The 24,169-nt window shown below is 39.9% G+C and overlaps 1 protein-coding gene across 2 annotated transcripts in view; it reads left to right on the top strand.

Moving 5' to 3' along the window:
* The window catches only part of kctd12b (potassium channel tetramerisation domain containing 12b), a 33,758-nt gene extending 13,365 nt beyond the window's left edge, over positions 1 to 20,393 (top strand). For both annotated transcript variants that reach the window (XM_084430364.1, XM_084430365.1), the window contains one exon: positions 19,546 to 20,393. In XM_084430364.1, coding sequence (XP_084286490.1) covers positions 19,546 to 20,045 — 500 coding nt within the window. In that variant the 3' untranslated portion in view covers positions 20,046 to 20,393. The remainder of the gene's footprint in view (positions 1 to 19,545) is intronic.
* The last annotated feature ends 3,776 nt before the right edge of the window (positions 20,394 to 24,169 follow it).

Here is a 24,169-nt window from a genome sequence, read left to right as displayed (position 1 = left end):
TAAAAGAATTGAAAGTCGGGAAAAAGCACATTATGAAATAAATGTTTTTCTCCAAAACACATTGGCCACAAATATTGGCACCCTTTTATTAAATACTTTTTGCAATCTCGATGTATATATATCATCATATATATAGGCTATATATATAAAAACTTACCGATGGTTTGGCTAGATATAGGCTATGGAGAAAAATCTTGGATTATTTTCCTCAAAAACCTTCATTTATTTTCAACTGAAGAAAGAAAGACATGACCAGCTAAGTTGGAGTAAATTATCAGGAAATGTTTAATTCTGAAGTGAACTAATCCTTTAATGAAGTTCTGACACCCAATTGTCTGAGATGGTTCTCTGTGTCCCACACCCATTCCCATTCTACAATTGAAGACCATTTGCTCAGGATGTGATCCACCCAAATGGTGCAGAAACAATATAACTTGACTTTTTTCTTCTCTATGATAATCAAGCCAATTTGGGAATGAGCTCCTTCTTAAATATACTTCAGAGTAGAATCTGAGTTGGGGTAAACTATAATTTCTTACAGGAATCACCTCAACCATCTGGAGTCTTGAGCTTTTAATCTGCCCTCTAATAGTCAATAATCTCAAGAAGCTCTATCCTCAGTCGCCTGACCCAAGAAGATTTACAAGGATGGGTGTTTACCTCTTTGCATGCTTTGTGAGACTTGTGCAACTTCACAGCTTTATACAGGCCAGTCGTGCACTACAGCGTTACTTGCCAACATGCAGACTGCAAATGCTTTCCAATTTAGGATTTTAGCTAGATTACAGTTTATTTTCATCTTTCTATTTAGATCGATTCATTTCTGTTGCTTACATTCACACACACACCGTGAGTCAGATTGAGAATGGTGTGTGCGTAATGCGTTAAGGATCCGTCACGGTACAGGCAGCTGTCAATGCAGATAAACAAGAGACTCTGGGAGGAAGTTCAAAGAGAATCTAAAGACAAATATTGACACAGTGGGATTAATTAAAGCCTACGTCTGCATTGTTCAGGAACACTTGAGGGAACGGAGATGAGAATCGCACAGATGGAGGAACATGTACAGCGATGCAACGATAGTGTCACAGTTTTTCTCTATTGTCTGTTTTATCTGCACTGTCCATCAAAAAGGAAAAAAAAAGTCTTAAGCCGAGAGACCCACTGTAGCAACATTGAACAATACTTGTTCAAACTAATTACACAAATTTCTTTCTCAAACTTGTGTTACTGCACTGCCCAAGAGGCTTTCAGCTTCGACCCATCAGCCTTGGGTTATCAGAAGCGGAATATGTTTTGTTAGTTTGTTTATTCGTTTCACACAACACACCGTGATTGACAGAGGCGGAGAGAGTACACAGCTTCATTACTTGAGTAAAAGTACAGATACCCCTTGCTAAATTTTACTCAAGTACAAGTAAAAGTACTACAGTCAGATGTCTACTTAAGTAAAAGTACTGAAGTACTTGTTTTTAAAAGTACTTGAGTATCAAGAGTACAAGAGTACATTTTCTAAATATTGCATTACTACTGCCACAGTGCTTACATTGGTAAACACAGCAAACACTTGAAGCGAAAACTATCATTAACTTGTTCAGAAAATTGAAATAGTCTGGCCAGGTGGGGCCACGGGTTGGCACATTCCCGGGATGGACCTGCTGCTTCTTCATCCATTGTTTCGTCCATGGTTTCGTCTCTTATCTAAATCTGACCATGGAGTTGACTTTGGCGGGAAGCTGAAGGTGATTGCTGATAGGCTGTCCCAATCAGTGGCGCCTGCACAATCCAATCACGTTTGAGAGGGAAACAACAAATTAAGGGTTTCCGAGATTTTTCTTTTTTCCTTTTTTCTTTTTTTTTAGAAGTAACGGGTACTCACGGTTATGGATAGAAATGTAGCGGAGTAAAGAGTACAATATTTGCCTCTCAAATGTACTTGAGTAAAGTCATGAGTACTCCCCAAAAATGATACTCGTGTAAAGTACAGATCCCTCAAAATTGTACTTAAGTACTGTACTCAAGTAAATGTACTCCGTTACTGTCCGGCTCTGGTGATTAACATCATAGGATTGAAACTTGACTAACTTTTTGTATTGTTGTCTGTTATCTCAAGGCCGGCTGTTTTACAGTGCTCTCTCCCTGTGGTCACGGTCATCACTTTATGCCAAGGCATTTATCCTCAGTCTGTGTTTGGAGGCTGTAGGTCATTGCAGTTTCTTTCATCCAGGAACAGCGTGCCTGAACAATTTTCCATTGATATTCATTCTGTTTGGACCGATGAATTGCAGATGCAAGACTTGGTTGTTATATTGCTTGGTTTGCTTGTGTGATTTTAAAATGTACTTTTATGTTCTTACTTTGTAGTTGACACGGCTAGTAATGTTATATCAACATGGCGGCACCCGTGAGGAGATTTCTGTTCTTCTAATAAGATCTGCTTGTGTATAATTTGCTTTGAATTATTGGATTCATTGTGTTTCAGCATTTTTATTCTCCTCATAGTGGAAAATGCTGACCCTCTCCATTTAAAATGGAAAAAAGCGATCTTGTTTAATTGAAGAAATTATATCTATTTAAAATGATATCTTATATAGATATAAAGGGGGGAGGGAGGGTAGTCCTTGTAGAGTTGGTATGCTTTTAGGTTAGGAGATCAACTGTATTTGTATATGGTGAACAAATATTGAGATTAAGCCATTAAAGTGCCCTCTGGGGTAGACGTGACTGCATCATAAAGCCATTATGAGCCGTAACCATAGAGACGATATGCATCGGTCTCTTTGAAAAGCATCTCACAGCCCACTCAAGGCCAGATCACATGCAGGCTCTTAACCAGCACTGGGTGAAGGCAAGATAACAACTATTCAAGACACAGATTTTATTTTTCTTGTCGGTCAGTAACGTTTACAGTTTGCATATGGAAGTGTTAATAAAATGTTTTTCCATTGTTTCATTTATGGAATTGCTATTGTAAAAACCAAATTTGAAAAAGGTGTGTGTAATCATTTGCACAATTAATTTGCAAAAGAGATATTTTCATGTTTGCTGAGGAGTTTACTGACTAAAACTGACTCGTTCCTCAGTTTGTAAAACAAAACAAAAAACAAATCAAAATTGTGTTTACAGTAATGCAGTTGTCGACAGGGCATGGCATTTCACTGCATATGTTGTTAGACACGTGATGCGACAGAACCCTTCAGCATGACTATATTCAACATACGGCACACTCTCAGAAAAAAAGGTACACTGGGGACAGTACCCTTCAAAAGGGTTCTAATATGTACCATATATACCCCTTTTCCACCAACAAGAACCAGGTGCTGGTTCGGAGCTAGAGCTAGTGCCGGTTCGGAGTTGGTTCGACTGACGAGCCTCCAAAGAACCGGTTTGCTTTTCCACAGGCTAAAAGAGCCAACGCAGAGCCAGGTCTTACGTCACAGCTACGTCTAATCTTTTCAGCAACGTTAGCGCGGCGGCGCCAAACACAAACACATCATCAACAATGGCGCACGTTGCTTTGCTATTGATGTTCATGGCTTTGCGGACCTACATCGGCATCCAAACACGGCGGATCCAACGTGTTCGCGCGGCTCGCCATTATTTGTACAGACGGAGATTACAAGCGAGAGTAACGGCATGTACATAACATTTATTTCTAACAATAAGATGCTGACGTTAGCCTTAGATTTATATTTTAGATCGCGTCCATTGTGTTTAGCTGCTGTTAGCTCGATTAGCTGCTATTTGAAAATGGCGGTCACAAGTTTCTCTTCAGTCTTGTTGGCCACGGTAACCCCGCCCCCAGCCTCTGACGCAAGCGGTTCTTTCTTGGCTCCGTTCTAGACCCTGCAATGATTTGGTGCTACTTAAGAACCAGTTTTACTGGTTCGGAGCTGGTGCTTTGGCGGTGGAAAAACAAAGAACCGATTTGAAACTAGGCTCTGGCTCCGAACCAGCACCAGCTCTGCCTTGGTGGAAAAGGGGTATTAGGTACTAATATGTACACGTTTGGTACCAATATGTACCTTTGAGGGACTTAAATGAACTCTTTAGGTACAAAGGTGTACCTTTTGAAAAGGTACCACCACAGTGACAGCTTTTGTACCTTTTTTTCTGAAAGTGCACAGCCTCAAGATCCTCATTGCTTTTGTAAAATGGTTACTACATAATAAAAATGTTTAAATGTTTTTTACAGTTTCATGAAAACTGATTCATTGCGTTCATACATCCATAGTGTTTCTTGTGGAAATAATAATGGTGTGGTGATATTGACTGAATATATAAAAAATAAAGGGTAAGCATTATTTATATTCCCATACAATTTGTAAAAGAAAATTGTGTATAGAAATGTATAGAAATTGCTGTGTAGATTTTTTTTTTTTTTTAAATTGTCCTGTCTAGTGTCCTTGTGCTTATTGTTCAAATATTACCGGGGGACACTTGAGACAACTGAGGGACAAATCATTTTCTGTGTAAATTGACAGTATGTTACAGCTGCTGCGTCTAGAAATGAGCATTCTTTAAAATATGAAATAACTTCTTGAACTGAGCATGACTGTGATGATAATCTTTTCACATTCATTGCTGTGCATGCACATACATAAGCGCACACACAGACACACCGAGCCGTGTTCTTATAACACATTCAAGCTGATGATAGTGCTGTAAAAATGTGCCACAGACAACAGATGGGAACTAGGTGTGAAGATAATATGGTGATGATTGTCTGAAGCCTAAATAGAAACACACCAATTCATCGGCTGCTGGTACTAATACTGCCATCTTAGGTTAGAAGTCACAGTGACTTAAAAAGGACATTCTAATGGCATCACTCCTCAGATTTCATCTGATAAGATCTGCTTGTGTATTATTTGCTTTGAATGATTGGATTCATTGTGTTTCAGCATTATTATTCTCCTAAGAGTGGAAAATGGTGGCTTTCAGAAGTGTTTATCTCTCTGTCCTGGCGAGTGAGGACATGCAAGGTAGTGTGTGTAATGCTTGTGCGTTCGGCATGTACAAGCAGTGCTTGAATGGATTGGTTGAACTACCTGCACTTTGATGTGCTTCACCGGGGGCTTGTCTTCTTTACAAGGCAAGAAGGGCAATCAACTATCCGCCATTGCTCTAGTTCTGAGTTTTAAGGATCCGATGTTGAGCTTGAGGTTATGAAGAGCGAGCAGACTGTCTCTACTTCTCTCTTGCTCTCTGCGGACTGTGCACACATGTAAAGCACACAGCTCTTGCTCTCAAACTTTCAACTTGTATACGTCTCTGTAATTTTGCAGTGACTGATTTATAACTTTCTGCTTCACGCTACAGTAGCCATATCACCCTGTAGCCCAAGACTGGTTGCTCACTGAAGCTGAGCAGGGTTGAGCCTGGTCAGTACCTGGATGGGAGACTCCTGGGAAAACTATGTTGCTGCTGGAAGAGGTGTTAGTGAGGCCAGTAGGGGGCGCTACTCACCCTGTGCTGTGTGGGTCCTAATGCCCCAGTATAGTGACGAGAACACTATAGTGTCAAAAAGCAATATCCCTCAGAATAGACGTTAAACCGAGGTCCTGACTTTCTGTGGTCATTAAAAATCCCACGATGTCCTTCGAAAGAGAGTCAGGGTATAACCACGGCATGCTGGCCAAATTTGCCCAGTTGCCTCTGTCCATCATCATGGCCTCCTAATCATCCCCATATATTCTGATTGGCTTCAGAATGCAATTGTCTCCTCTCCACCAATAAGCTGGTGCGTGGTGGTTGTTCTAGCGCAATATGGCTGCCATCGCATCGTCCAGGTGGTGCTGCACATATTGGTGGTGGTTGAGGAGATTCCCCCCTTCCATTTATAAAGCGCTTTGAGTGTTGAGAAATGCGCTATATAAATAACTAATTATTATTATTATAACCAATTCTGCTCACGAGATTGGTCACTCCATGACTGATTTTGCTTTGTCAGGTCCACCGTGTGCCATGTTTCAGATAACAACAGTTCAACTGTGAATTTTGGACACAATACTTTCTTTTATGGAATCGGCGACCACAGTGCCGCATCAATTATGCCGCATTCCTCATTTCAGACAGAAATTGATTTACTGCGTTTTGTATGATAGTTGTCTTGCTCGTGAGAGCAAGAAAGGAGTTATGAACACCACATTCTACATCAGTTTAGCATTCTGTGGCAATTCTTTTTTTGCTCATGCTCCACACAACACTGGCCTTGGGGCACAGGAGTTACTGTAGTTTACACGACCATACTGTCCATAATGGTCATGGTTACAACATTGAGTCACATCCGCTGCATTCTGCGTTTCAACTGTACGCTTTGAACAGCAGTTTTCTTGCTCCTGCTTTGCAAAACGATGCCTTTGGAGCACAGAAGTTGTGCCCCAACTCGCATGTCTAAGCCATTGGACCCAGGCATGTTTCATAAGATTCCTAAATTGGCCATTTGCTGCATTTTACTCTTTCCAGAAATAATGTCACTACCATTGAAACACCAATGACCAACACTACCACCCCCCACCAGACATGTGCCCATTAAGTGACTCTGAAAAGTGGTATTTAAAAAAAAAAGACGCTGAGTGAAAGCAGTGGCTCTATATTTATTCATCCATTAAGGGATTCAAAGAAGCGCATGAGCTGCTTACAAATTTTCTCTCCCACTCTTCGAAATCTCACAAAAAACACACCATCCCACATTCTATGGACACTCATTTCTGCACACACTCATTTGTACCAGCAGACAGAAAGCAACCAGCGCTGGAATTATCAGGTTTTCTGTGAGGCAGTAGTTTTTCAGTTATGTAAGTAGTACCAGTGCAGATGAGCCTGCGGCTGAATGAGGGTGTTTATGTATGTGATTAGAAGCAGATTAAATAATGCCATAGCTTGAACACAAGTGAAAGCCAGGGGCATTGTCTCAAAGTTGTGCATAGCTGAGTGTTCTCACACGTTGTGCCGCTGATATAACAAACAAACAAACATCAGGGGACACAAAGATTTGGCAGCATTTTGTCTTGGAACTCTTCCCAGCAAATCCCAATGCCCGTCTGTATCCTCTTTTACATATAAAAATCATCCAGCCTGGATCAGCTGTTTTCCACCTGTACATGTGATCTGTGCTCACTCCATCACTTTGCCTTGACACATACAGTATCAGGCATAAAGATGCCCCAAATCTAATTGGATACTTATGTCACACTTGTTTATTTCTGAATGGCATATTTTTTCCACCCAAACCAGTTAATTGCAAGCCCAGCACCATAGCCACAGATGTGTAAAGATTACCTGAAAACCATACTTGAATAAAAACAGAGATACCATAAAGAGCCAAAATGACAAGTTACAAGTCACCAATTCCAATAGGGTAAACGTCTTACTCCTGGTTTCACAGACAAGGCTTAAGCTAGTTTGAGACTTGCACTGACATAATCTTAAAATATGTCAGTGCCATTGTTTTGTCTCAAGACGTACACCAGTAAAAAAATAAATAATTCTAAGGCACATTTATAAAACTACTTAAATGGCCAAATTGAACTATAAGGCCTAATCCTGGCTTATTCTAAGGCCTGTCTATGAAACCAGGCTTTAGACTATCTGATTTTAACTGTACTTTAAAAGATGGACTAGTCTTCAATACCTAAATGATTTTATAAACAAAGTTTGTGAGGAGCACATTCAAATGATCTACCCAATCAGCATAAGAGGAGGCCTATATACAGTAGCTGACTCACCTTTGTTCCTCAACAGTTTTTTCTGCATCCCTTCGCCACTACGACTCCTAATTCTTAGCTGGTTTCTATCCCAGCCAAGGATACGTGGGAGTATTCTGGGTTCGGGCCACATTTACTTTCATTTGCCCTCCCCTGGCTGGATCTGATTATTTGTAAGTGTAAACTCGTGAAGAGGCATGCCAGTGAAAAACGTCTTAGGTTGCGTATGCAACCCGGTTCCCTAAGAAGGGGAACGAGATGCTGAGTCTGGTGTTGACGCTTTGGGGAATGCCCTCAGAGTGACCAGTGTCTGAGCACGTGTACACATATGGCAATCATTGACAGACGACAATCATCATCAACTCATGCAGGCATGCCCTAAAGCATGGCAATGAAACGCAATAAGAATGGAACGCAAAGTGTTCTGTTCTCATAATTCCTACTTGCCCAGCTTATACCCTGATAACCTATTTAGGGGGAAGCATTTCCCTTACTTTAAACTCCAACTGAATGATCGGAGAGGGTGGTTAATGGGAGTGTGGCATGCAAAACTTTGCCCAAAGCTACTCTCATTCAGCAAGCTTCAAGTCAATACAGCAACCATCCACAGAGACGGGGGGCACACACTGTCCTTTCTATTCTCATGAAATTTACAGCACTGCACCTGATGGAGAAACAAGCAGCAGAGAGCGGTTTCATTTATTTTCTTTTAAACACCTGCTGTAATCCTGTGCCAATTATTTGCAACGGTTGATGTAATTACCACAAGCTTGACAAGGAAGTGTAATATATTTAACCACTCCCCGCTGCAATGCTGGCGTGGAAGTGATAAAATTATCATCACATCACATGTAGTCATTCTGGTTTCCTCTTTCTGAATCTCTCTGAGTAATCAGTTCCCTGAGGTCTTGTTCACTTCTGCACTTCTGTTGGGCTTCTGCCCCCTACTCATAGGAAGGGGGGCATGACCAGCTATGCTGGCCTTCTGACCCTGTCTCTGAGTTTCAGAAGGTTCAAAGGTAGGGTGAATTCAGGTTGATTGGGACACTTTTTTCCAGTCATCTCAATGGCAAAAAGTGTCCCAATCAACCTGAATTCACCCATATAGAAGAAGAAGACATGGAGGGTTTGTGTGATGACTATGTCAGATAAGAGAGACCTACAAAATGTGCAGAGCAGTGGGTCACGAGGACTGGAATTGGGAACCACTGCCATGGGGTATATGGGATGATTCAAGATGGCGCCGGTGACTATGGCCTGCCGTCTGTCTCTGCGCACTCTGTTTGTATTTACGTTATTTTTGTCAATTATTATTGCAAATGTCAACTCTCTACTGGTCTATAACCGCCAAATACTCTTAGACCTTCGACCCTTGATTAAAAACTTGGTGCCATTTGAGCATGATGGCCAAAAAACCTTCTGTCCTCCGTTTCTTACGGGAATACCAGCTCACCTTCGCCGTGTGTCAGCTCCACCTTTGCGCAGAGCGCGCCGTAGACGCCGGGGAAAACGCAGTGGTTGGCTGGTGAAACTGAGGACCTGGCTGGCGTCTTTCACCATGACTTTGCCTGGAATCCGTTCGGAAATTCGTCACCTCGCGCCGTGGTGTTCTGCGGACCCGATCGACTCCTGTCTGGTTCCAGTGGCTGGCTTGGATGTGGGGCTCCCTGCTTGCCGTGTTCAGGCTCCTCACCTCCGCTGGCGCGGGGTGAATCAGCAGAATCTCCGGCCGCTTGCTCGGACTACACTGGCTGCAAAAGCCCCGGATCCAGCTAGGTTTGCCCTGGTGAATGCTAGATCGCTAGCAAACAAAACTTTCATCTAGAAGGACTTCTTTGAGTCGCGTGATCTGGATTTTCTCTGTTAAACGGAAACGTGGAATCCTGGTGGGTGAGTCGAGTGCTTTTTGTGAACTTTTACCGTTTGACTGTTTGTACTTTAACTCCCCGAGGACGTCAGGTCATGGATGAGGACTGGCAATAGTCAATAAAACAAATGTTAAGTGTAAACAGCTCGTACTCGCTGTATCCTTTGCCACCTTTGAGGTGAATTTGTTTGAACTGAGCGGTGCATCTCCAGTGCTGTGCGCACTCGTATATAGGCCACCCAAATACAACAAGGATTTCATCACTGACTTTTCGAAATTTTTGGCTGAGTTTGTGCTAATGTATGACTGCCTCCTTATTGTAGGGGACTTTAACATCCACGTGTGCTGTCCTGAAAAGCCAATGGCAAGAGCCTTTTTAAATGTCATTGAGTGTTTTAATCTTGTACAGTGTGTATCTGGCCCCGCGCAGGAACGTGGGCACACTCTTGACCTGGTTTTAACTCATGGCTTAACTGTGTCTAATCTTGAAGTCTGTGATGCTTTTTTCTCTGATCATATGCCTGTTGTATTTGAAATTTCCCTCTCTTGTGTCGTAGTTAAACCGTGTGCTCCTGTGCGCCGTGGTCGGATTGTTAACCCTTCCACTGCTGCTCAGTTTTCCTCTGTTTTTAATTTAAATCGTGTCTCTCTTTGTCCTAACACAACTGTTGAAGATCTGTGCGCTGGTTTTAATGCTGCTTGCCAAGCAGCATTAGACACGGTAGCCCCCGTAAAAATCAGGCTGTCCAAACCGAGACCTGATCCTTGGCTGAACGATGTCACCCGCGCTGCCAGACGCGAGTGCAGAAGGGCAGAAAGAAAGTGGAAGAGGGATAAACTCCAAGTGTCATTTCAGATACTTAGAGAGAGTTGGTGTTCTTATCAAAAAATTGTAAAAGCTGAAAAGACCAAGCATGTTTCTAACATTATTTCTTCTAATGGTCACAATCCTCGAGTTATTTTTAATACCCTTAAAACTGTTCTTAATGTCCCACAACTCCAGTGCTTGGAGAACGCATCCAAAGTGTGTGAGGAGTTTCTTCACTTTTTTATCCACAAGGTGGAGAGCATTAGGGCCCTTACTGGTCCACCTTTGTATGACCCTGGCATTTCTGTAACCTGTTCTGCTGTTTTGAACCAGTTTGAGCCTGTTAGCTTGCCTTTTTTAGAAAAGATTATTGGTCAAATGAAGATCACTGGCGATTCAGTGATCTTCCCCAATGTGATTCCCCCTCGTCTTTTTAAAGAGGTTTTTCCCTGCATACTTGATATTGTTAATGTCAGTTTAATTACTGGAGTCGTACCTATGAGTTTTAAACATGCAGTTATTCAACCCTTGTTAAAGAAACCTGGTCTGGACCGACTTGAACTCTCTAATTATCGGCCTATCTCTAAGCTCCCTTTGCTTTCCAAAATTATGGAGAAAGTTGTTTTTCTGCTGCTGAGCACATTTTTGAATGACAATTGTATAACTGAAATTTTCCAGTCTGGGTTTAAGTCAGCCCACAGCACTGAGACAGCTCTGCTGAGGGTTTTCAATGACATTCTTCTGGCTTCAGACTCTGGTGATACTGTTGCTCTGCTGCTATTGGACCTTACGGCTGCGTTCGATACAGTCGACCACCAAATTTTATTGTCTCGACTGGAGAACTGTGTGGGCATTAAGGGGTTGGCCTTAGCCTGGATTATGTCCTATTTGGAAGGCAGAAGTTTTTCAGTTCAGGACAGTGATGCTGTGTCCTCTTCGGCTCCTCTGTCGTGCGGAGTTCCTCAAGGGTCTGTCCTTGGGCCGCTACTTTTTTCAATGTACCTGCTGCCTCTTGGGTCAATCCTCAGAAGTCACAATGTTGCGTTCCATTTTTATGCTGACGAATGCCAAATATATGTGCCGCTAAGTCAGTCAAAAACCCTTTTAGAGTGTCTGAATGAAGTGAAAGCATGGATGGCTATGATTTTTTTGTATTTAAATGAGAGCAAAACTGAGTTTGTGTTATTTGCTCCTAGTGACTCAGCTGCTGCGGTTCCTATTGACCTGGGTTGTCTAACCCGAGACATTAGCCCTGTGGTTACAAACCTGGGAGTCAAGTTGGACGGTCGTTTAAAATTTTATGCCCAGATTAGTGCAGTGGTGAAGACCAGCTTCTTCCAGCTGAGGCAACTAGCCAAAGTAAAACCGGTTTTATCTCGACATGATTTTGAAATTTTAATCCATGCTTTTATCACCACTCGTTTAGATTATTGCAATGCACTTTACACTGGTCTTAGCAAATCACTTAAGGCACGATTACAACTAGTCCAAAATGCAGCTGCTCGTCTTTTAACTGGAACTCGAAAATTTTACCATATCTCACCCATCCTCCAATCCCTCCACTGGCTCCCTGTGCACTTTCGCACTGATTTTAAAATTCTTTTATTTGTTTTTAAATGTCTGCATGGCCCAGTACCTGTATGATCTGCTCGTGCCCTACACCCCCTTTCGTTCGCTCCGGTCGGCTGACCAGGCACTGCTGGTCGTCCCCAAGACCAAACGTAAATCCAGAGGTGACCGTGCGTTTGCCGTGTCAGCTCCGAGACTCTGGAATGAGCTGCCTTTGCACATCAGACTGACTGAGTCTCTTCCTGTTTTTAAATCCCGTCTTAAAACTCATTTATTTTCTTTGGCTTTTAACTCAGTTTGAGGGTTGACTATCAGTTTTGTATTACTGTTGCATTTATTTTTATTGTTATTTATTGTTTTATTATTTTTTTTGTTGCACCTCTGTTGTATGTTATATTGTTTATTTATGACTGTGTTCAGCACTTTGGTCAACAGTGTTGTTTTTAAGGTACTTTATTAATAAAGGTGGATTGGATTGGATAGTATCTAAAGTGGACTATCGAAATAAATTGTTACTATTCAAGCACACTTGTCAACAAAAGCTGGATGATGACACCACTTTTTTCTGCAGAGCTTCTTCCCAGACAGCAACACAGTGTCGGCCCAGATCAGGGCAACATCTGGTACACGTGGATTCAACACGTACCAGATGTGGGCCGGATTTGGGCCGACACTGTGTTGCTCTCTGGGTTTATAGCTGATTCGACTTTGTTTCATACTTGACAAATTTTGCAACATCGACACTGTTATTGATCTGAACTGAATCAATATTGAACTGACTTAAGCTGAATAACAACATTATTGTCTTTTGTAGAGCTGCTTATAGCTGAATTGAACTCTTTGAAATGAAATTTACACAGTTATTGAACTGAACTGAATCAACAGTGAGCTGGCTTCAACTGAATAATGACACTATTGTCTTTTCAGACCTGCTTTACATCAGAATTCAATTCAATTCAGTTTACATTTATTTGTATAGCACTTTTAACAATACACATTGTTTCAAAGCAGCTTTACAGATAATGCATTACAAAACTGTCTTCATTGCCAAAGTAATGTTCATATGTCAGAAATGTACAGTTCTAAGATGATACAAATCATGTAGTTAGCTAACATTATGTATTCATTTAGGCAAAAACAATGAGCTCATTAAACAAATTATTACAAGTTGTGATTTAATTACAATATATAGAACATGTAGCATTGGTGTTTGTTGATTCAGAGTTGGAGTCATCTGAAGTCCTGGCAGGAGTTGGAGTCATCTCTTCACAGGTGTTGGGTCTGGATCCAAACTGGAGTTGGCATAATCTCTAATTATGGGCATCCCAAGGTAGAAACAGAAAGCAAATGTACAATAATAGTGTAGCTGCTGTTCAAAAACATTTCAAGCAATAGATAGTAATGTGCTTTTGGTCTGATATAACTGGAGTACAAGGTTAAGAGATACATTATGTGAATGATTGGCTAAAGAGATGTGTCTTTAATCTAGATTTAAACTGGGAGAGCGAGTCTGAGCCCAAAAACATTATCAGGAAGGCTATTCCAGAGTTTGGGAGCCAAATGTGAAAACGCTCTCCCTCCTTTAGTGGTCTTAGATATCCTGGGTACTACCAAAAGTCCAGAGTTTTGTGACCTTAAAGAGCATGGTGGATTGTAGGGCAATAGAAGATTAGTTAAATACACAGGAGCTAAACCATTTACTGCCTTAAAGGTCAGTAGTAATACTTTGTAATTGATAAGGAACTTAATAGGTAACCAGAGATGGCTACTGTATATGATCATATGTTCTTCACATAGTAAGAACTCTAGCAGCTGCATTTTGGTCTAATTGTAGCTTGTTTATTGAGGATGCAGGACAACCGGCTAATAAAGCATTACAGTAATCTAGTCTAGAGGTCATGAATGCATGAACTAACTTTTCTGCATCAGAAACAGATAGCATGTTCCATAGCTTAGCAATTCTTCTGAGGTGGAAGAAGGCTGTTTTTGTAACATTAAATATTTCTGTCTAATATAACACCCAGCAGGGGCCGGTTGCATAAACTGCTTAGACTACTCATACAACGTAGTCATCATTATTTTTTCTTGAACAAGACTGTTCAAGACTGTTAAACAGTCTGTTATGAACAGGACTGTTCATTTTTAAATGAATGAAAATGTACATTGGCCTAATTTGATACCGAAAAGTAAAACTGACTGACACTTGACTAACTGCTATGGGTCACACTAGATCTTAAGACACTGTCCAACATAATGGCTATGCTTATGCAACTGGCCTCAGGTCTTTTGTTGTAGAGGATGAAGTAACAGTACACCCTTCAAAATGCAAATTGTATTCTAAGAGATTCTGTGTACAGGTTTTTGGTCCAGTAAATAATACCTCTGTCTTATCTGAGTTTAATTACTGGTCATCCAATATTTTATATCTTTAACACACTCTGTCAACTTGGACAATTTAGAGATTTCATCTGGACGTGATGAAATATTTAACTGAGTATCAATAGCAGTACTAGAAATTAATTCTTATTTTTTATTAAGGGGCAACATGTATATTGAAAATAGCAGAGGGCCTAAAACAGACACCTCCATAATTTACTGATGTTAACTTGAATAATTCCCCATTTAAATATCAAAATGTTAACGGTCAGATATGTATGATCTAAACCACCTGTCTGTGAATAGCAGTGTAATTTTGAAATCAATCGAAGAGTATGTCATGATCTATAGTATAGTGTCGAACGCAGCAAATAAAGCTAGTGTTGAGATACAGCCTTGGCCAGAAGCTAGAAGTAATCAAAGTAGTGTCATTTTAACGAACACAGTGTCTGTGCTATAATGGGGCCTGAATCTAGACAGATTTTTTTTTATAAATGTCTTCTTTTTTTTTGTGAGAAGAAGCACAGTTGTGCAGACATCACTTTTTCTAGTATTTTAGACATAAATGGAAGATTTGAAATGGGGTTGTAATTGAGACGAGTGAATAATGTTGAGAAGTAGCTTTTCTGTTACAGGTAACAACTCTTTCAGTAGTTTATTGATCTAATAAAAATGTTGTTGGTTTAGATGCAATGATAAGTTTATTTAGCTCTTTCTGCCCTGTAGTTGTAAAGCACTGCCATTTTTCTTGAGAAGCTGAATCATAAAACGCTGTCAAAGGTTTTACATTGACAATTGTATTTCTGATGCTTTCGATTTTCTCAGTGAAGAAATTCATAAAGTCATTGCTAAACTGTGTTGGAATATTCATTTCAAGTGACGTCTGTTTCTTTGTCAATCTAGCGATTGGACTAAATAAATACCTTGGATTGTTTTGGTTATTTTTCTATGAGTTTTGCGGATATGCTCGGCCCTGGAGGCTTGAGCCTTTTTATAGTGGGACAAACTGTCTTTCCATCTAAAGACCTCTAAATTAGTTTGTTTCCATTTGCGCTCTAGGTTATGAGTTTCTCTATTGAGAGCATGAGTAATACCATGTACCAGAGTACCTTTGTCTCTAAACTTTTTTAATCTGATGGGTGCAACAGTTTCTAATGAGAGAAGATAGTGCCAAAATCTTTAAATGCAACTCCTAGTGCATAATTTGCATTATCTATGTGAATGTTAAATTCTATGATAATCAGCACTTTATTGACATTGACAAATAGGTTTGAGAGGAAATCTTTTATGAAATCAGCATAGGGCCCTAGAGGTCTATACACAGTAGCCAAAGCAAGAGATAGCAGTAATTTTCTCCTTATATCTAAAAGTGTAACATTTAGCACAAGCACAAATTAATTAAACCTGTGTCCTGTTTTCTGAGTAACAATAATATCTCTATATATTGCTGCAACACCGCCTCCATGACCAATCAGACAGGGCTCGTGCTAATAACAGTAGCCTGGTGGAGTAGACTAAGACTGATATAGTCATTTGGTTTAAGCCAGGTTTCAGTAAGGCACAGTACATCAAAACTATTATCTGTGATCATTTCATTCAGGTGTGAGTGATCTAATGTTTAAGAGACTAAGCTTTAGAAATAGTTTTTGTTCACTTATTTTGTGATTTTAATCATGATCAGGGGCTGTATTCACAAAGCATTTTATCTTACCACTAGGAGTACTCCTAAATCGCACTAAAAGATTTTAGCTAGGAGTTTTCTCTTAAAAGTTATTCACAACGCCTTTCAGACCTACTCTTAGTAAAGAAAAATGACAACTCCTAAACTAAGAGCATAGACAGTAAAATAAATGAACACAGCGACCCCATTGGATTCAACGGAGACAAAGTGAAGCCAATTAGAAACTCTTACTTCCTGGGGGTCCAGCGTACTGCGCAGACTCAAACTGAGCTCGACGACGTAGATGTGACGTGAGCAAACCGTCTGTCTTCTAGTAGCTGTGCCAAGATCAATCTGAATCATTACCTTCCGAAACTCGCAGAGACGGAGAGCGTGAGTATGAGCTGTCCATGATCTTGGAGCAGGAGAAACTTTTTGTAGGTGGTCTGATTAATTACTTTGTCATTTTGCCTCGACGTCCTCCCGATTGCCCGCGAGCTTCTACTCCTGTCCATACGGTAATTTCCTACAGTGTGACAGAGAGTCGCGTGGCTATGACGCAATCGTTAGCCTACTTTTACAAAAACTGCTTCTACAGGGCCATAACGTAAGCTACAAGGTAATGGAGCCTTTTATACATTTTCGTGTTTCTTTAGAAATAAATAATGGACAAATGAAGTCTTTAAACGCCTCAGATGTGAAGTTATTCGCTGTCAAAGTGACGCCAAAATGAATGGGAGTCAATGGGATACTAACTGCAGGTGGGGTTCCGCTAGCCAATGGCGGCGCCCGGGGGTACCTTCAAAATAATACAAATCCCTGCCCCCTTGACTAAAGGCCTCATTATACTTCTGCGTCGGACCTACGCCGGAGCCTATACGCCGTAGGCAACGTGTTGGTTTTAATTTATACTTCTGTGTCGTTGTCCGCGTTGACGCGCACCTAGGGAGCGTGTGAAACCCAGAGGGAGGGGTTCTGGCAGACCAATCACAGCGCTTGTGTCCGCGTAGAATTGACGCGTTGTTACATTTTTGGAGAGGTGCACGTCAGGGTACGCCGTAGGGTAAGAGCGCTACACACAGCCTACGACGTAGCTACGGCGGCAGTTCGACGCAGAAGTATAAATAGGCCTTAAGAGTGAGTCTTCGTTGCTATGGATGACGTCATTACTCATGCACGAGCTTGACTGAAGTGACCACCTTGATTGGCTGATGATTGTAACGCGGGAATGATTCCAAACCCCTCCCCTACGATGATGATTGACAGGTGACAGGTCTCAGAAAGCGTGCGCTACTCAAGTAGTGCGAAGGACGGAAGATGATGAATAACTGAATAAATAGCCTAAATGAATAAACAGTAAGGCAAAACAATAGCCTAGTAGCCTAATGAAACATATGGATTGATGCAATATCTTTGCAACATTATTGAATTAATCTGTCACTATATGCCTCTGCCTACGTTAGCAAAGAGAAGAACATTTTAATTTGATTCACAATGAAACGTTACAATTAGTTTACATGCAATGAGTAGCCTAGTTTTGGTTGTTGTTGGTGGCGTTATTGCATCCCTAGTTATGCCTACAATGCAAAATTGTTCGCTCGCGAATGGAAGCTCCTGTAGCCGCCGCGTACGCATTTCAAAACATCGCAACGTGAAATGCCACAAAAAGCGGTTTGTGAATAGGTCTTAGTGAGTTAGGAGTCCTCTCGACTTCTTTTAAGCTGTCCCAGGCTTAGGTGCTACTTTTAGGGCTAAAATGCTTTGTGAATTACTCTTAGTCAAAAAAAATTAGGAGTCCTAAAGTTACGAGTGACAACCCCATTATTTTTAGGAGTTGCTCCTAAATTCGCCAGTTAGGAGCTACTTTTAGCCTTAAAATTCTTTGTGAATACGGCCCCAGTTGATTAATTTTTTGACCTCACTATTCAGGGAACAAATATAGTCTCTATAGGATGGACTACAGATACTTCTATCAACAAAGGCTGTGATTTGTGGTTTGACATGGATGTGAATTGACTTCTGTTTGCATCATTGATCATTATTCTCCTGTTTATCACTGTAAGTTATAAGCACAAGCTGCTTTGAAACAATCTGCATTGCGTGAAGCACTATAAATAAAGGTAATAACAATAAGCGAACAAATTATATACAATAAAATTATAAAATCAATAAATATAATTGAGACTAGTATCATGGCACATTGTTTTTGTGAAGCATCAGTGTTCATAGGTAATGTGTTAATGAACTACAGTAAACCTATGGATACTAGACCTGACTTCATGCATCCACTAAAAATCACCAAAATAGCAGTTGATTAAAAGAGATGACACTAGCTTTGATATTTTGTATGTAAAGCAATGACCTTCAGACATTTTTTTAAGAGTGACATAAGTGTCCAAATGCTTTTTCAAAGCAGAGGCAAAGCTTTGAAACTGCAAACAGAAAAAAAGGGATGTAATTTAATATTCTCTATGAAGCCCCTCTGGCCTCCACAGGAGTAGTTCAAAAGCAGAGGGACCTCTGGGAGGATAAACTGTTTACCCTGTCCAAAAGACCAGCCAGAATTTCCGCATTGGACTCTAAAGCGAATCACACGTAGAACTAGTCAGGGAATGAATTGAGTAAGTCTGTGGTGTGGTCTGCTTTTTACATGCATTTAGTACTTTTTTTTAATCACATTGCTGTCAGGGATATGTGTGTTTTGCCTTTGTCTTCTGTGTTTTCCGTTTGACCTAGTTTTCCTCATGTGTTTCATTAGTCAGTCCCATTCACCTGTGCCTTGTCAATCACCTCGTTAATTATCTTGTTTGCTTTGTATATAAGCCTTCATTTTGAGCCTGGTCTTCGTCCTGTATTAATGTTCATGTCACCTGTGTTAAGAGTGTGCTATTCTGGTCCCATCATGCTTTTGGATTAAAGATTATTGGAATTGAGTCCTTCTTCATCGTGCGTTTTTCTTCAGCCGATTAACCGTGACAATTGCATGATTACAAATATTTTTTGTATGTTTTAAAGCTAATGATTCACATTGGCATTCGGATGATGAAAATGTTCAAAGATTTCATGTTTAATGTGTAATGCACATTTATTGTCTATTCTTTAGTATTTTAAAACCAATACTTAATTAAAAAAAGCTTCTTTTAACCACTTTTTTAAAACTAAAATTATATATATATTTTTTTTTTTTTCATATAAACATCTGATATTTGAAGACAAAATATCTTTAAAAAAAAATTTGTTGAATTAAATTTAATATAGTTATGAATAAAAAATAAACTGAAATGTTGAGTAATCTTATATTTTGTTATACTTTGTTCTCTTGATTACTTTTCCATTTTCCATTTGATTACTTTTCAATTTAACTAAATAATAATAAACGAAATAATAAAGGACTTTTTGTATTCTCTGTTTTGAAAAATAAAATTTCTCTTAAAAAATCACAAAGCCATTATTCAGTGCTTCTGTATATTTGCTGCTCCATTCATCATAAATACATTTACATAGATATGTGTAATTAATATCATTTAATGTAAGTTTTTTTTTTTCTTGTTGACAGGAGGCAAATCATCCCTGTCGCCCTGCTTCAGTGATCCAGATATTCAGGAAGCAGCGGAGGAGACCATATATAACCCACATATATCTAAAGTCTGTAGCCTTGATGACCCACATAATGCCCTTGACCTGGACAATGAATCTCTTTCAGAATCCCTTCCACCCCTGCCACCACCCCTTCCACCCCTGGACAGCCCTGTCCTGCCCCTGCCCCGGGACCCGAGCCCCCCTCCACTGCCCGCTATCAGTCCCGCACGCCCCACCACTTTGTCTCTGAAAACACTTCCCCGACCCACAGTCACCAACACCGTGACCTCCACCACCACCTCCATTACCAGAGAGAATGGTGGACCGATATGCAAAGACCCAGAAGAAGACGAGAAGAAGGTGATGGAGGACGAGTTGAAGAAATGCATCGAGGATTTCAGGAAAATCCGCATACCAAAAATATTCCCTGACCGCAAGAGGCACTGGCAGAGCGATCTGCTCAAAAAATATGAGTAATATGGATAAACCACCCTGCTGAAAACACCAGCATTGTTTGGGGTTCTGTGTTGAGTTGCACCATAGGCCTGTGTACGTTACTTTGCCTAGTTGTGGCGTAAAGGAGCACTAAGTTATATAATGTGAATAAATGACTTGAGGCTCTTCAACACAAACCTGATCTAAACAGTACTGCACCTCTGTGTGGTTCACTCAGTTTTACATGCCAAAAAACCCCACACAATCTAAACAAATAAATGTCATTCATTGGTTTTCTTGAATCAATCTTTATGTATTGCTACTTATTCATTTTATATATAGTTTCTGAAAGTTACTTACATAAAAATACTTTTGTTATTTTAAGATAATGGGCCAGATTTACTAACAGCTTGCGCCAGCGTAAACCCTCTTTTGGTGTTAAAAACCTACTGTCAGGATTTACTAAAGACAGGCAGTGAGAAATTAGCGCTGAACAAGTGTGGACAGTTATTTTTCGGCTGACTTAATTGCATATGCATTTGTAGTTTCCTTTCAGACACAAAATTTATGTTAGGAGAGTTTGCGCTCGCCAATTTACTGTTTTTTTGCGCCATTATTTACCACCCAAAAGTCAAGTCAAGTCATCTTCATTTATATAGCGCTTTTAACAATTTAGATTGTTCTAAAGCGGCTTTACAGTGATAATAGGAAATTAAAGTAACAGATTGTTTTGGCTTTACTACTCTAGAATAAAGTTATTGTCCAGCTAAAATTAGTTTTGATTGATTCACTTCGGTCGCAACGATCATTAGTTATTAACTTAGGGGCCGCTAACACAACACCGTTTTAACAGAAAACTCTTAAGTTCTTTCTGCGCAAACTTCAAAAACACGAACCAGTGAGAACGCTGATGGCGTGCACATGCGTATTACGAGTTCAGTCTATAGGTATGGGCGTTTGAATATATGTGTGAGCAGGCGTGTAGTCCTTCCATACAAATCAACCCTCAACAAACTACTTGTCTGGCCTTAAAATTTATAAGCGTATGCCATGCAAACCGGAATTATCTCGACAACGCTTTATCTGTACAGAAGTAAAGGAAGGGAAGGAGGCCTTCACAGGGTAGAGACTAGTTGACACTTCAGGACTGTGTTGTCATCGCGTCCAGGCGAAGGTCCTTCATCAGATCTGGATACGGCCTGGATCCGGCAGACTGCAGTAAACCTCGGATAAACAGAGAGACTAATATTAGCGTAGACGCCATTCTTCTTATGATGTAACAAGTACATCAGGAGTTATGGGAAGTGTTCCCGGTTCCAGCTGACCTAATCTATGCAGCCTAACATTGATTTATAGAAGTCTATAATGTGTTATGTGTATGCTAGGTCAAAGAGATGTGTTTTTAGTCTAGCTTTGAACTGACAGAGTGTGTCTGCTTCCCGGACAATGTTATGAAGACTGTTCCAAAGTTTTGGTGCTAAATAGTAAAAGGATCTACCGCCAGCAGTCGATTTTGATATTCTAGGTATTATCAACTGGCCGGAATTTTGAGATCGCAATAGACGTGAAGGACTATAATGCATTAAGAGCTTGCTCAAGTACTGCGGAGCTAAACCATTTAGTGCTTTGTAAGTAATCAGCAATATTTTAAAATGTATACGATGTTTAATAGGGAGCCAATGCAGTGTTGACAGAACCGGGCTAATGTGGTCATACTTCCTGGTTCTGGTAAGAACTCGAGCTGCTGTGTTTTGGACCAGCTGTAGTTTGTTTATTAAGCATGCAGGGCAACCACCCATAATAGCATTACAATAATCTAGCCAAGCAAAAAAAGCGTGTCTTGAAATTTGCACTGCTCTTGGTAGATTGTGTTGGTCATTATGGAAATGATCCAACTGTGTCTGTGTTCTTTAATTTGCTCATTGTCAGTAGATCGCGAGCAGAACTTTCCACTCCCATCTGCGTTTTTTTAGAAGTGAATTCTCACGCTAATTTGCCCTGTTTAGTAAATCTGGCCCTAAGTAAATTATTTCAGTGGAAACTATTTTTACCCTTAATTATGTGAAACAAAAGTTATTAACAACTGAATTCTAATTACTTAATAACCTACTAGGCAACACTGAAGTTTTTTTTTTTTTTTTTTTTTTTTTGGAATGACATGATGATGGGTAAACGATTTTTATTTTAAAATTATCCCTTTAAGTAGAAAAACTTGCCAATGCTTGGTGCAACCCTATCCTCATCCCCAGCATGGGAAGCTGGTACCACCAGGCTTCTTCATTAGCTTCACTATAGCGAGGTCTACTAGATTCACATCAAACCATCTTAGTTTTGCTGGTCGGCATCTTGGCTCTGCTACATCAGCTTGACCAGCTACAAAACCATGCAAAACCGGTATGGGGATTCATACTGATTTACCGCCTGTCTTTTCAGAAGGGGAACAAACAGAAATTACAATTATGAAAATGATTTCTGAAAACAACACAATGTCAAAGCATTTAAATGTCTTCAGTGTAAGTCCATGAGTCTATTAGCAGTTTAGTAATATGTAGACCAAATTAACAAATCTTCCTTAAAACTGGGTTGCTTAAAAAGTATCAAGACATCCTGAATGAAAATGAAAAGAAAATGTATATATGACAGTTTCTGTCCTTCATACTGGGGTTGATTTTTAAATGCATTGGTTTATTTTTCAAGCCTTTGATAGTTTGAGATTTTTAAACACATTTTTTTACATAATAAACTATGATATTTTGTGTAGAGAGAAAACATTCTTGTATCATGAATAAATTATGGTAAAAAAAAAAAAAAAAAAAAAGACAATTCATTTACTGGTCATTTATAGTTCCTGCAAATTTCTGTAATAGTAAATAAAGCAATAATACCTTAAAGGTGGTGTGTGTAATTTCGGACAAATTCTGTGTCAGGATACTCAAACAGCACACAAGAAATGTTTAAATGTTTACACAATTCATAGGAATCAACCTACAAATGGCTGAGAGAGAGAGAGAGAGAGTTACAAAAACAACAAAGTTATCTCCTAATTGCTGAGAAATAGCCAATAATGTATAGCAAAGCTGTTTTATATTTATTTTTTTAATTCACAGGGCAGAGGTTGAAAACCACTTTCTATGCACTGTAGCGTTTATACGCCCACGTATAAATATTATTAATTATTATTCATAACGGAATATGACCAATAATTAATATTTTAATTATTTTTAATTATCTTCAGAATTTACTGTAGCAGAATCAATAGTATGATCATTTTATCAGTTCATCCAATGAACAGAAAGCATAAACAAGTATTAACTCTAGGAAATATAATATCTTCCTGGTCAAGAAAGAATTAATCCCCAGCTAACAATACATTACGAAGTAAATTAAGGGTAACAGCATAGGTAACTTAAATCGAAGTTCAAGACAATAAATCTGATAAGCACATACACGAGTAATCTCTTTTCAAATACAAACAATACTTTATTGATTATATAGACTACTAACACATAAAGCTAATATCTAACACAAACACACGCACACACACACATACACATTCATACGCGTTGCAGAAAGGGATAGAGTGAGGAAAGAGTGGGTTTAAGAGTGAAAGGATGAAATCTCACGATTCCATATACACTAGACATGACCTGAACGAACCATCAATCATTAATTTAATCCTTCTATCGTTTTAGGCAGGTTATTAAAGTTATATAAATACACCAGTTAAGATTTTAGCCTGCATGGAGGTACTTGCGTATTTGCTTTTGGGGATTCCCTTTTTGTTGCGTGAAAGGGGTTTTCCCGGTCCGTTCGGTCTCCTCGTGCCTGATGTCTGGATCACGTGGTCAGTCACGTGGTGTGCTGGCGGAATGAAAGTCTTTGTTTGAAGCTGGCTTTGCAGAAGAAACGTGGCTCGAAATCTTGTCGCAAAACTTAACTTAGAACCGACACTCACAACGAAAAGAAATGAAACTAAGAAAAGAAAGGAAATTGAGAGTAGATGATGATGGCTTGAATGAAGCTATTTAACCCATGTTCTTCAGATCTTGATTTGGGTTATTTCGTTTGCGCGTTTACATGGTTCCTATAGAGAGAGAGAGAGCTTCGAGAGCAGCGAGAGAGAGAGCGAGAGAGAGAGCAGCGAGAGAGAGCTTCGAGAGAGAGCA

Source organism: Rutilus rutilus (assembly GCF_951802725.1).
Source record: "Rutilus rutilus genome assembly, chromosome: 14".
Classification (NCBI taxonomy): domain Eukaryota; kingdom Metazoa; phylum Chordata; class Actinopteri; order Cypriniformes; family Leuciscidae; genus Rutilus; species Rutilus rutilus.
Note: the sequence above shows the minus strand (reverse complement) of the source record. Positions and strands in the feature narration are given on the sequence as shown.